Source organism: Rhinatrema bivittatum, chromosome 2 (genome assembly GCF_901001135.1).
Source record: "Rhinatrema bivittatum chromosome 2, aRhiBiv1.1, whole genome shotgun sequence".
NCBI lineage: Eukaryota > Metazoa > Chordata > Amphibia > Gymnophiona > Rhinatrematidae > Rhinatrema > Rhinatrema bivittatum.
Window position 1 is genome coordinate 343938494 of NC_042616.1, and position 13353 is coordinate 343951846.

The 13353-nt window shown below is 44.2% G+C and overlaps 1 protein-coding gene across 4 annotated transcripts in view; it reads right to left on the reverse strand.

The window, feature by feature from the left end:
• The window catches only part of EPB41L4B (erythrocyte membrane protein band 4.1 like 4B), a 709272-nt gene that overhangs the window by 433166 nt on the left and 262753 nt on the right, over positions 1 to 13353 (reverse strand). For all 4 annotated transcript variants that reach the window (XM_029589854.1, XM_029589857.1, XM_029589855.1 and 1 more), the window contains exon 4: positions 4825 to 4903. In XM_029589854.1, coding sequence (XP_029445714.1) covers positions 4825 to 4903 — 79 coding nt within the window. The remainder of the gene's footprint in view (positions 1 to 4824; positions 4904 to 13353) is intronic.

The following is a 13353-nucleotide window of genomic DNA, read 5'->3' on the forward strand; positions in this document are numbered from 1 at the left end:
AGTTTACTATCAACTGGAAGGCTGTGGTCAACAGCATCCATTCCCCTGGGTCTAGACTTTCTCGACTGAGGTAGTCCACAGTGACGTTGTCTTTTCCCACGATGTGGGTGGCTGAGATCCCTTGCAGGTTTGCTTCCGCCCACACCATTAGGGGGGCCTATTTCCAGGGACACCTGTTGACTTCTGGTTCCATTCTGGCGGTTGATGTAGGCAACTGTTGTGGCATTGTCTGACATGACTGACAAATTCACCCCGGAGTCTGTGACTGAATCATAGGAAGGATAGTGTGACTGCCCAGGCTTCCAGTCAGTTTATTTTCTATCCCGACTCTTCCTTGTCCCATTGCCCCTGAGCCGTCAGTTCATGGCAGTGGGGTCCCCACCCTCGTAGGCTCGCATCCATGGTGAGTAAGACCCAGGTTGGTGGGGATAGCCTTACTCCCTTGCTCAGATGGTCTTCTTATAGCCACCATTGGAGCTGGGTCCATGTCTCTGCCGGTAGCTGGAGGTGAACAGCATAGTCCTGGGACATCAGGTTCCAGCATGACAGTAGGGAACGTTGAAGTTGGCGCATGTGGGCCCTTGCCCATGGGACGACTTCTAGGATCATGAGGCCGAGGACTTGGAGGTGGTTCCATACCTTGGGTCGAGCACAGTTCAACAGTTTTCGCAACTGGTCCATCAATTTCCTTCTTCATGTATGGGGAAGAACGACCTTGTCTTGTTTGGTGTCGAACCGGACTCCCAGGTATTCTAGTGATTGGGAGGGCTGCAGGCAACACTTGGTTGTGTTGACGACCCACTCAAGAGTCTGCAGTAGATTCTTGACTCTGGGTGGTCGCCTGGTGACTTTCCTCTGGCGATTTTGCCCTGATCAGCCAATCGTCCAGATATAGGTGTACGAGGATTCCTTCTTCCTCAGTGTCACCGCCACTACAATCATGATTTTGGTGAACGTACGAGGGACCATGGCCAGTCCGAAGGGCAGTGCCTGGAACTGATAATGATGGTCCAGGATCACGAAGCGCTGGTGGTCATGATGGACTGGGATGTGGAGATAGGCTTCTAACAGATCCAGAGAGGGCACAAATTCTCCCGGCTGTACTGCCCTTATGACAGAGCGTAGGATTTCCATGCAGAAGTGTGGTACCCTCAGGTAGCGGTTGACTGACTTGAGATCCAGGATGGGCCGGAACGTTCCCTCTTTCTTGGGGACGATAAAATAGAATATTGTTCAGTATTTTGTTGGTGCATGTGCACCAGTGTTATAGCCTTTAGGGTGAGTAATTTTGTCAGTGTGGTTTCCACTGCCATCCTCTTGCAGAGGAGGTGGCAAGGAGATTTCACAAATTTGTCTGGAGGAATGCTGTGGAAATCCAGGTAGTATCCCTCTCAAATGATGGTTAGGACCCACTTGTCTGATGTTATCTCGACCCATCTTTGGTAGAATAGGGCAAGCCTGCCCCCTATGGCTTCTTCCTGTGGATGGGTCTGTTGATTCTCATTATGGGGTGCGGCTGGGGCCTGGACCTGAGCCGGCTACTCTCTTGTGTCTGTTCCGAAAGGACTGGCCCCTGCCTGCGGGGCGAGGTGCTTGGTATGTGTTTTTGTATGGTCTAAAATGCTGCAATCCTCTGCCCTTGGGTGTTCGGGGAGAGGGGCGTTGGCTTTTGTTCCTGTCCTCCGGTAGCCGAGGTACTGGGGATTTGCCCCATTTGTCGGCTAACTTCCAGTTCGCTGTCGAATAGGAGGGCTCCTTTGAAGGGCATTCTTGTGAGTTTCGTCTTGGAAGTCGCATCGGCTGACCAACTTCAGAGCCAGAGTTGCCTTCTGGCTGCCACTATGAATGAGACGCCCCTGGCTGAGGTGCGCACCAGGTCGGAGGTCGCATCCGTGAGGAAAGATATCACCGGTTCTAATGTTTCGACGGACGTGGTTGCATCCCTGGAAAGTGACAAGCAGGCACGTGTCACCATGGCACAGCAGGCAGCAATCTGCAGAGACATAGCTGCAACATCAAATGACTGTTTAAGGATGGATTCCTGACGTCTGTCCTGGGTATCCTTGAGTGCAGCTCCTCCTTCAACTGGGATGGTAGTGCGCTTTGCGACAGCACAGACCATTGCGTCCACTTTGGGGAACCCTAGGAGTTCTTTAGCTGAGGGTCCCAGGGGATATAAGGCTTCTAGGGCCCGTCCTCCTTTGAAACTGGCCTCCGGCGTATTCCATTCCAGGTCAATCAGTTGTTGTACGGTCTGTAGCATTGGGAAATGGCATGAAGCCTGACGGAGCCCGAAAAAAACAGGGTTCATCTTTGGCTCCGCTGCGGTGCTTGTGCCTGGGATGGCCAGCATCTTCAAGCTCAGACACGAGTTCTGATAACTCGTCTTTGGAGAAGAAATGCATCATGGTTCGGTATGGTTCCGTTCCTGGAGGGATTTCTCCTTCCTCCAGGGAGTCTGGCTCTTCCTCTGAGGTGTCCGTGTCCCCTAAGGGAAGGCTTTTGTCTGGAGGGGGACACGTCTCGGGGAGGCCGAGAGGGGCCTGGAAGGTTTTGGTCTTCTGGTGGAGACTGTGGCTGTGTCACCGGTGGCACAGATTGTGCCTGGACAAAGGTTGCAGCCCTTTGAAGAATTCTACCCAGGAAAATGTTCCTGGGTCCATACTGAACCCAGCGGCATTCCCCGAGGGGCCCAACTGAGGAGGGGCCGAGTCGGGGATAGAGAGGTCCGGGGTACTATCACTGGTGGAGCCGGATTCATCTGCTGGCCGGAGGGGGGGGGGGGGGGCTTGTCCTGGTTCCCCCCAGGGCCTCTTCGCATTGCAGGCACAGGGCAGAAGCCACTTCGTGTTGTGCAGCTCTCAGGTGGCAGGCTGGGCTGAGGGCTTGTCCCTTGGTTTTTTTGGCCGGTGGTGCCATGATTTGAGCGCGTGGAGTCGTTCAAAACTTGTTTGTGCGCCTATGTGCACGCACCGGGAGGCTTAGATATGCCCTCCGGGTGCGAAGATGTGCGCGCAGGCCGCTATGTGCGCACGACCCAGATGCGCGCAGGCCGCTATGTGCGCACGACGCTGTGCGCACAAGTAGTTTATGCGCCTGGCTTGCCACCGTGCGCACGGCTCAGTTGTGCGGACAATACGGCGATCAAGGGGGGGAAATGGTGCTGGCAACCATGTGGGCAAGATGGCAGCCCCCCAGGAGGGTCTCCACGTGGGAGGACCCTCGTACCGAATCGGGGTCTAGCCCGGACGGGGCTGTTCAACCCAATGGGACAGACGCCGGAGGTCGATATGTGCCTCGGAGACTTTAAGAAAAGTTTTCTACCTTACCTTGTTGGTGCTTCTCGGTCTCATGCCAGGCGGTCGGGAGGGGGGGGGGCACGGAGAGAGAAGGAAATACCTTCACAGCCACGCTCGGTATTGCACCCACTGCCTCTCAGCCACTCCAGATTCTGGGGGCTAAGTCCATGCCGGGAACCGGCTACCAGACCGAGGCTTACCTCTGAGGGATCTCTGAAATCACCTCAGGAATTCTTGACTGGGGGAGGGACCCTTAGGTATCACCGCAGGAGAGTGGGGCTCGTCTTGTAGCGGTAAGGTTTTGGAATTTTCTTTCTTCTTTGGTTTGGATTTTCTAACGCTGTGCAAGCATGTGTAGGGTCCCAAACTGCTAAGGAGACGGAGAAATACTGAACAGCAGAGTTTCCTGCATGGGTATATGTAGTGCTGATGTCAGATTGAAAATCTGACTCCATCTCCAACTGCTATCAGGAGTACACTATACCCATTGGTCCTGAGTCCATCTGCTACACGCTAGGAAATATATATTTATGTATTTTATTGTTAACTGCCTTGATTATTAAAATATGGTATATTAAGTTCAAATAATAGATCTGGGGGGAGTCAGCAAAAAGATGGTACTGAACATCATGGGAGGAGATCAAAGCACCAAGAAAATGGAATGTAAACAGAAAAAAAGAAGGCCTAGGATGGAGACCCGGGGACACAAACTGATAGTGGTGGAAGGGAATCCATCAGAAAATATGCTGGAAATGAGGTAGGAGAGGTAAAAGAAGAACTAAAAACAGAGTCCTGAAATCCAAGTATGGACAGAACAAGGAATAGATGATCAGTTTCTAAAACAGCTGATAGGTCAAACAGGAGAGATGGCCTTTGGCCATGCAAAGGTCTCTGGAGACTTTGGCAAGGACTATCTGTAGAATGTAGAGGGTAAAAGCCTTATTGGAGTGGATCCAGAATGGTTTGAGATTCAGGTTAGTCAAAGCAACCAAGCTGAAAAGCATATGCAGATAGTTTGAATACAAAAAGAAAAGAGGAGCTAGGATGGTAAGTTAGAGGCAGGTGAGGGGTTTTTGTTTTTGTTTTTTTTTTTTTTTAGTGATCACAGCATGTTTGATACACAGCATTCAGAGTACTGAGGAGTGGGGTCCAGCAATTGAGCATTACTGGACCCCCACTCCTCCAACAAGAATGTCAGTAGAGCCAAAATATAGTCCATGTTAAAACCACACACACACACACACACACATATACCAGTCCAGGGGAAAACATTGTTTTATATTTTTTGAGTTGATTATCACTACAACTTAAAATACAGCTTGCAAAACTGTCAATGAAAAACATGCAACACTTCTTCCATTCTCTCAGTCTAAGACAGATTTGAGTCCTAAAATTATGTGACAGAACCAACCAGCATTAACTGATATGCAGATCCTAAACTGAATAGCTGAAGTGAAACACACTAGATGTTTAAAACATTTGCTGCATTGGTCAATTATTAATTTAGCTAAGTAGTAATACCTACCTTGTAAACTCTTCATGAAGGTTGTTAGGCTCCGATGAATAATATTTAATTCGAAAGTGCAAAGTGTAGGGCGGGCCAACTGTTAATTGGAGAAAAATACATTTTTATAAGGTTTATATAGTGAATTCACAGAATAAACTCCAAATAAAATTTTGCATTTCAGAGTATAATTTATGCTCTATATGCACACATTTTTCACAGCCAGGATTAACTATCACTGCCACAAGTTTGCGTTTGGCCATCTCTGTATTTATAAGTTTTTTAGAGGCAAGATAAAACAAAGGCTCTCACACAATGCAACTAATATATAATATCCTATAACGTTACATTTCTTTTCTAAGAATGACTAAGTGTTCCTTTCTTGAACATCACAGACTATATACTATACAATGCATGCAAGATAATAGGCTTTTACAAGTGCACAAAACTGCCACCTCACAGGCCAATGCAGAAAGGTGCATTCAGCCCAACACTTTTATGCATGAAGTTAAGACACACATTCTCTGTGTGCAAAAAACTTACTGACAATCCAGCAAGAAGTTTTGTGCACAGGTGACTACCATTCCTAAATGGGAGTACTGCTCATGCAAATGAGGGTATTAAGCAGTACTCTCCAATGCAGTGCGCACAATTTAGCCAGCACACCTTTTTTAGAACTGGAAACAACTCTTGGGTCACAGCTGAAGTTAAGTTTCCATCAATACTAAACAAAATTGAGAAAAATAGTCAGGAACACTCCAGGTAAGTGCCAGCAGCTGGGTAAATAGCAGAGGCCAGCACCACTTGGCCAGATAAACATATATTTATATGCGTATCTGGCAACTGTTGCCAGATAGCTGGATAAGTCCATACTTATCTGGCATGATTCACTGCTACATAGCCAGATAAAAGTATTTATCCAGCTAAGTAGTGGCGAACCACAGCAGATACCCAGATAAGTACGGACATCCAGCTATCTGGCAGCTGCTACTCAGATAAATCAGCATTTATCCAGCTAAGTGGAAGTAGTGGCAGCTGCCACTTATCCTTAATGGGCCATTATTTGGTATCTCCCCACTCCTTCCGAGTTAAAATGTGTTTTTGGCTTGTGCTAAACACACCTTTTAAAAAGTTTAGGCATGTTTTTTTTTTAAACTCCCAATGCATCTGCATAGCATTAGCTTACTGCACTGGGAGTTAAATTATTTTAAGCTGAGCTTTAAAACCGTGCACTGAAATCAAGCACACATATCTCAGCCACCTGCATTGGCCTGTAAGAAACTGAAAATTTTAATTCAAGACTATTTTGGATGCTCAAGTAAATATCAAAAAAGTTTCCCCTACTTTCCAGGATGAACCTCTGGAGGCAAAAATATAGATTTTACTATAAACAAAGTTGAAGTTTGATTCCATAGTATAAATTGCCTAATACTTTCAAGTATCATTAGATGGCATGTTACTTGTATATATAACAGAACTAACTCACAAACCTCCCTAAAAATAAATGAAGATTAAGTATCATATGAAGACCCACGTAAATACAAAATATACCTGAACCTGTCTTACCCTCTCTATTGAACCCAGGTTAAATGTAGTGGTTAAATGTTTTATAATTCACTGCCCATCCTGCCAAACCTATGGCATATGCCAACCAAGTATAAGAGTTTCTTGAGTTGGTCAACAATTTACCAAAATCAGCTTTGCTAATTGCTTTTTTGGTCAATTTTCTAAGAACTGAAAAGCACAAAGTTGTTGTCAGCCACAGAGGATAGACAGTGTTACAACAACCACCGCCATCTTGACGTCAGTGGAGAAAATGGAAGTTAATCATTTACTTTGTGAAGAGATACCTATTTCATAGCATTTCTGTTGCAGCAAAACAAAATATCAAAACAGCCGGTTGCCTGATCTAAATGCTTCCCTTGTTATGCTGGAGGAGAAAGCACAGTCATTTCAACAAAGCATTCATGAAAAAAGCCACAAAGCGGGTCAGCTCAGCATCAAGTTATTACTATCCTGCCACTGTTATCCATTTCTATAGTTCATTTAGTGCATACTGAATCTTTGGGAAATGAATGGCATCATTTAGCCACTGCTTCAATTCTAGTTCAAATTAGCAACAAAAATCATTATCCTCTGAGCAATTTGGTGTTCTATGTGAAATGAGATGGGGGTTTCGGTTCAGATCCCAATGGATAGTTATTCATATCACTAAAATCACCACCACATTTTTTATGTTAGAACACTTGTAGGCAGTTGCAGCAGACAAACCAAATCATTCTTTCACTTTAGTAGTGGTCTTGCCAAAACGAGGTCGAGGTACAACAGAAAATATGGGGAAGCTTGGACTGCCTTCTACCCATTCTGTGGGTACAATAAAACCATACCTGCATGGGAAAATCCATGAATTTAGAGTATTTTGGTTTGCATTCCAACAACTTGTTTTCCTGTCTCACCTATACTACTGTAGGCTAATTCCTGAATGGTTAAAGCTATGTTCATTTGCAAATTTTACATAAATAGTAAGGACTTTTCATTTCACAAAATCTCAAATATGAGGAATAGCTTTTTTTTTACAATCAGGCATACTGAAGCTCAAAAAATTTACTATGGGTATAATTATATTCATTCCCTTATGGCCATCTAATAAGAGAACATATGAGGTTGTAGATCATTCAGAAATCTTCACACTAAATATTTTTTTTGGTGTGGCATAACACCACATGTTAATATGCAGTAATTCTGGATTGGATTCCTGGTTAATATGTACTCTTAAGGCAGTCAAATGTGGGAGGGTGGAAGACTGTGTCCCCCCACAGAACGGGGGGGGGGGGGGCAAGAGCTACACTGTCAGTGATAATCATCATTACTCCAAGGATCTGGCTCCTGTCTGAACAGATAGCTGTGCTATCAGACATAGGATTAGGAATGAAGGTTTACATTTTCATTAACTCTCACTATTCATTAAAACAGTTTTTCCCAAGCACTTCCTGGATCATAATTGCTGCCTTTGTTTAAAAGTAAAAAAGGAAATTCAGAAAAGTAAGTTTCTGTTCCAATGCATTTTAAGCTTCAGCTCTAGACTTAAAACTATCATAGAATAGCTACATTTGGGAATATTGTATACTATTCACAGCACACCAAAAACGTTGGAACAGTTTTGCCTTCTAGAAAATGTGTCTCTTCCCACTTATTACATTTCCTTTGGTATAATCAAAAGCAGTACCATAAATTAAGACTGAGTTGAAAGTGGTTTCTTTGGCTAAGAAAGTAGAGTTGCTACCTGTAACAACTGTTCTCCTAGGACAACAGGATGTTAGTCCTCACACATGGATGACATCTGATGGAGCCCAGCACAGAAAATGTATGTTAGTTTCTAGAACTTTGACTGGCACATGGAGCATGCCCAAAATTGTGAAAAAATAAAATAAACTTAGGAGAAACCCAACTCCACGGGGTGGTGGGTGGGTTTTGTGAGGTCTAACACCCTGCTGTTACAGGATAGTAGTCCTCACACATAGGTGAATACCAAGCTACAGGCTGTTCCTGAGCAACAAGCGACCAACAAGCACCTAACCAGGTGCCAGTTGGCACAAAAAACAATGGTGCTGTTGGAAACAGAGGGAGACAGCCTGAACCCGAACAATGGGCCCTAGGCAGGGAGAGTTGGGTTCTACAGCTGAAAGATTCTGAAGATGACCTTCCAGGTCAGGTACTTCAGATCACAGAGGCTCAAAACGATCTCACATGAGCCGAGCCAACACCACATTAAGGTCCCAGGACACAACAGGAGGCCGCAGGGAAGTCTTCAATATGGCTGAATAGAGACGGGCCTACTACCAGCATCCTGGTGATAAGCACTGATGACAATCAGGTGTACTCTGAGTTGGTCTGGGAAAAAAAGGTAGGTAGTATGATGGACTGATTAAGATGAAAATCCAAAACTACCTTAGGTAAGAATTTAGGGTGAGTGCGGAGTACCTCCCGGTCCTGCAAGAGTTTAATGTAAGGCGGATAGGTAACTAGAGCCTGCAATTCACTAACTCTGCAAGCTGAAGTGATAGCCAAAAGGAAAATCACTTTCCATGAGATCATGCATAAGATGGTTGTATGGCCCCAGAAAGCTTATCTTATGGGTATTGTTGTATCACATACCTGTCTTAAATGTGCTTCTCCACAAGCTTTGCTCATGCATTGCTTATGGAATTGTGCTTCTATTCAAACCTTTTGGTCTCTGATTTCCCAAGACCTCGAAGTCTACACCCTGCTGGACAGTTCTGGAGCCCCGCAGCTGTGGCTATTAGGTGTCCCGCCCATCCAGCCGGATGGAAAAGATGTCACCGCACCACCTCTATTGCACAAGGGACGACTAGTAGCAGTGCGATTAATTCCGAGACATTGGCTATCATCATCCTCTCCTTCACGACAGGAATGGTGTGCCGCTATGACAGAATTGTACCTTCTGGAACGGAAGACCGTCTTCAACCACTCAAAGAAAAAGCAACAGCAGTTCCCAGCAGTGTGGGCAACATTCTTGAATTCGCTGCCTTCTTCCATTAAGTCAAAAATTGTTTAACATGAGGGCCTAGAGCAGGGGTGGGCAATTCCAGTCCTCGAGGGCCACAAACCTGTCGAGGTTTTAAGATATCCTAATGAATATGCATGAAATAGATTTGCATACAACAGAGGCAGAGTGCATGCAGGGATATCCCTGCATGCAGAGTGCATGCAGGGATATCCTGAAAACCAGACTGGTTTGTGGCCCTCGAGGACTGGAACTGCCCACCCCTGGCCTAGAGGCATTAGTAGGCTCAGATGCACGGAGTCTTTCCAGTGTTTTCTTTCCTTTGTTTTCAATTGGTTGTCTTCAGTTGGTTATATCTATGAGTGCACGGATCAAACCTCTCTTTTCTACTGTTAGTGTGCTTGCTGGTGAAATGATAAATAAGACCAGATTCCTTGGTACTGTTGGAGGTTAACGACCAAGCAGTCGGAGCTGAGGGGGTGGGGAAGGGAGGGAGGGAAGGGTTTGGGATGCTCAAAGGCTAGATAAAAATTGTTGTGTTACTGTGTTATTCTGTTCAAACATGCTTGATATTATATGGGTACGCTGTTCATGTTATGGATGTATGTTTGTATGTTTTACCTTTGGCAAAATTCAATAAATATGATTACACATAAAAAAAGGATTGGATAAGTTCTTGGAGGAGAAGTCCATTACCTGCTATTAAGTTGACTTGGAAAATAACCACTGCTATTACTAGCAACAGTAACATGGGAAAGATTTAGTTTTTGGGAACTTGCCAGGTTCTTATGGCCTGGATTGGCCACTATTGAAGACAGGATGCTGGGCTTGATGGACCCTTGGTCTGACTCAGTATGGCATGTTATGTTCTTATGTAGTGCACTGCTATCCTGGAGCTGAGCATCACCATAAAGTGGAGCAACCTAGGAGATGGAAATTGGATCCTGTCACACCACTCCAATTGGTCTCGGAATTCCTCCTCACCAAATGTGACCCAGGGGAGCTCATGAACCCTCCAGAGGACCCACATGAACCACTATTGCCATTATGTCACCTGCTGGCTGGTCTGGACATCACATATTACATATACGCTGACGATATTCAACTAATACTACCCCCATTGATGACACAATTGAAAAAACAAATATAATCAAACTACTAAACCAAATGAAATTAGTTATTAATATAGAAAAAACATAATTCCTACATTTATAACGTAAAAATATGGAGATAATTCAAAACCCAATCACACTCAAAAACAACCAAAAAAATAGAATTAGCAGAGAAAGTACGGAACCTCAGAATGATAACTGACACAGAACTAAGCTTGAAACAACATATATCTTTAAAAGAGAAGGAAGGAAACGCCAAACTAATAATCCTCAGAAGACTTAAACCACTACTAACAGCTAACAACTTTTGATCAGTGTTACAAGCTTTAATTTTTGCAAGCACTAATTATTTTAACGCCCTACTACTAGGTTTACTATACACCACACTAAGACCACTCCAAATACTACAAAACACTGCTGCAAGAATTCTGACCGGTAAAAGTAAGAGAGACCCCCATCTCCGAAACCCTAGCCAAATTACACTGGTTACCCATTGAGCAAAGAATACAATACAACACACTATGCACCATACATAAATTAATACATAATGAAAAAGCAGAATGGCTGAACACCGCCCTTCACATACACGTCCCTCACAGAAACCTGAGATCAGCCAACAAAGCACTCCTAACCATTCCTTCAGTCAAAACACAAAGACTAACCCAAGTAAGGGAAAGGGCACTATCCTTAGCAGGGCACATACTATGGAACACCATGCCTTTAAAATTAAGATTACAAAAAGACATCAAAACCTTTAGAAAAAGTTTAAAAACATGGCTCTTTAAACAAGCTTATCACAAAGAGAATGGAGAATAGAACACAGGGAAGCGTAGGGTGCAAACAGTAGAACATCCACACACATCACCGTATTCAATATGTGTGTATTTTATTTTTATTTTTCATTCACCACTAAAGGATAAGGTACAATTATAAACTATTCTTGTATTTAAAACTGATACAGATAAAACTGGACATGATTTATCACATTTACCAAATAATATTTATTATAAAACTGTTACCGAACCTTTATGGCACCTGTTTAATTGATATAATTTAAAACATTTAGCAACATTATGTGCCTTCCTGTAAACTGTTGTGACAGTATCGATCTTAACGACAGCATAGAAACGCTCTTAAATAAACAAATAAATAAATTACACCCTGTGCTCGCCAAGTGCACCTCAGTGCTTAGAACCACTGAATACTATACTCTGAAAAAAATACCTGGTGCAGAATTAAAGTGCCAGTGTGTGGTTTGGCACTAATGGCTTCTGTGCCCAACAAGTGCTAAGCACCAAAGTCCAGGAACAAAGAGGCATTGATAGTGTGATAGTGTGCATATGTTGGTGATTGACGCCTTTCATCCATACTAGCATCTTAAAAACCGCTGATTAATAGGCCGACACAGTACAGTGCGCTCCGACGGAGCGCACTGTTAACCTGCCCTTGGACGCACGTTTTCCCTTACCCCTTATTCAGTAAGGGGAGGAAAACGTGCGTCCAACCCACGGCACCTAATAGCGCCCTCAACATGCAAATGCATGTTGAAGGCCCTATTAGGTATGCCCGCAGGATACAGTAAGTAAAATGTGCAGCCAAGCCGCACATTTTACTTTAAGAAATTAGCACCTACCCAAAGGTAGGCACTAGTTTCTGCCGGCACCAGGAAAGTGCACAGAAAAGCAGTAAAAACTGCTTTTCTGTGCACCCTCCGACTTAATATCATGGTGATATTAAGTCGGAGGTCCCGAAGTGTAAAAAAAAGTTAAAAAAAAATTTTTTAAATGGGCCGGCGGCTGTCCGGCCGAAAACCGGACGCTCAATTTTGCCAGCGTCCGGTTTCCGAGCCCGTGGCTGTCAGCGGGCTCGAGAACCAACACCAGCAAAATTGAGCGTCAGCTGTCAAACCAGCTGACAGCCGCCGCTCCAGGCTAAAAGGAGGCGCTAGGGACATGCTAGTGTCCCTAGCGCCTCCTTTTGCCCGTTTCTACCGCACCACCTAATTTGCATACTGAATTGTGCGCACTGGCGAGTGGCCGGTGCGCGGGCCAGGAGAACGGGCATTCGTCCGCTCTCCCGCGGACTTTACAGAATTGGCCTGTAAGGTTTTTTTTAAGTTTTTTTAAATAATATTTTATTTTAACATTAAAAGGAGAAAAATATAGGAAGCTGAGGTCAAGAGGCAAAACTCATGAAAAGAAGTCCAAAAAAATACTATGACAGTGTTAATCTGTGTCCACATACCAGCTAGAATGACTGAGGAATTAGTGATATGTTTTGGGTTTTTTCTTCTTTTTGTGGTTCGGTTCAGCCAAAGGTAATTTCCTTTTTTCCGCAGTTCGGGGGTTTTTTTTCCCCGTGGTTCCCGAATTTCTTGTTAGCACGTGCAAACACGAAATACAAATTTTTCTGAAATTTCGGAAAAATATATGCATTTCTGAACGTGCCCGAACCATAACAAATTTCATTGAAATTGTCTAATTTGTTTAAAATGAATGCAAATCTCTATGAGGAATCATGTGAGGCAGCAACTTTGCAGAAACCCCTGAGCACGATCAGAAAAGGTTAGAATTTTCTGAGTTCTGGCAGAGCTAGTCTGTTTCCGTGCAATCTCATATCAACATTAGCGTGGCCGATTACTTCCTGCTTTCCAGAAAAATATCAAATTAATAACTCACTTGCCTGAAGCTGAAATCTGCAAGAACACCTAAGTCTTAGATTCATGGGTGGTCTGTAGCCATCATTCTGATGAAGTAATTCTTAAATACAAAATATTTTACAACAAAAACACTTCCTGAAAAAAATACTTTTGAAAAATTCTCCATCTATTTCAGAGATGGCAAATGTTGCTTACCTGTAACAGGTGTTCTCACAGGACAGCAGGATGTTAGTCCTCACAGATGGGTGACATCA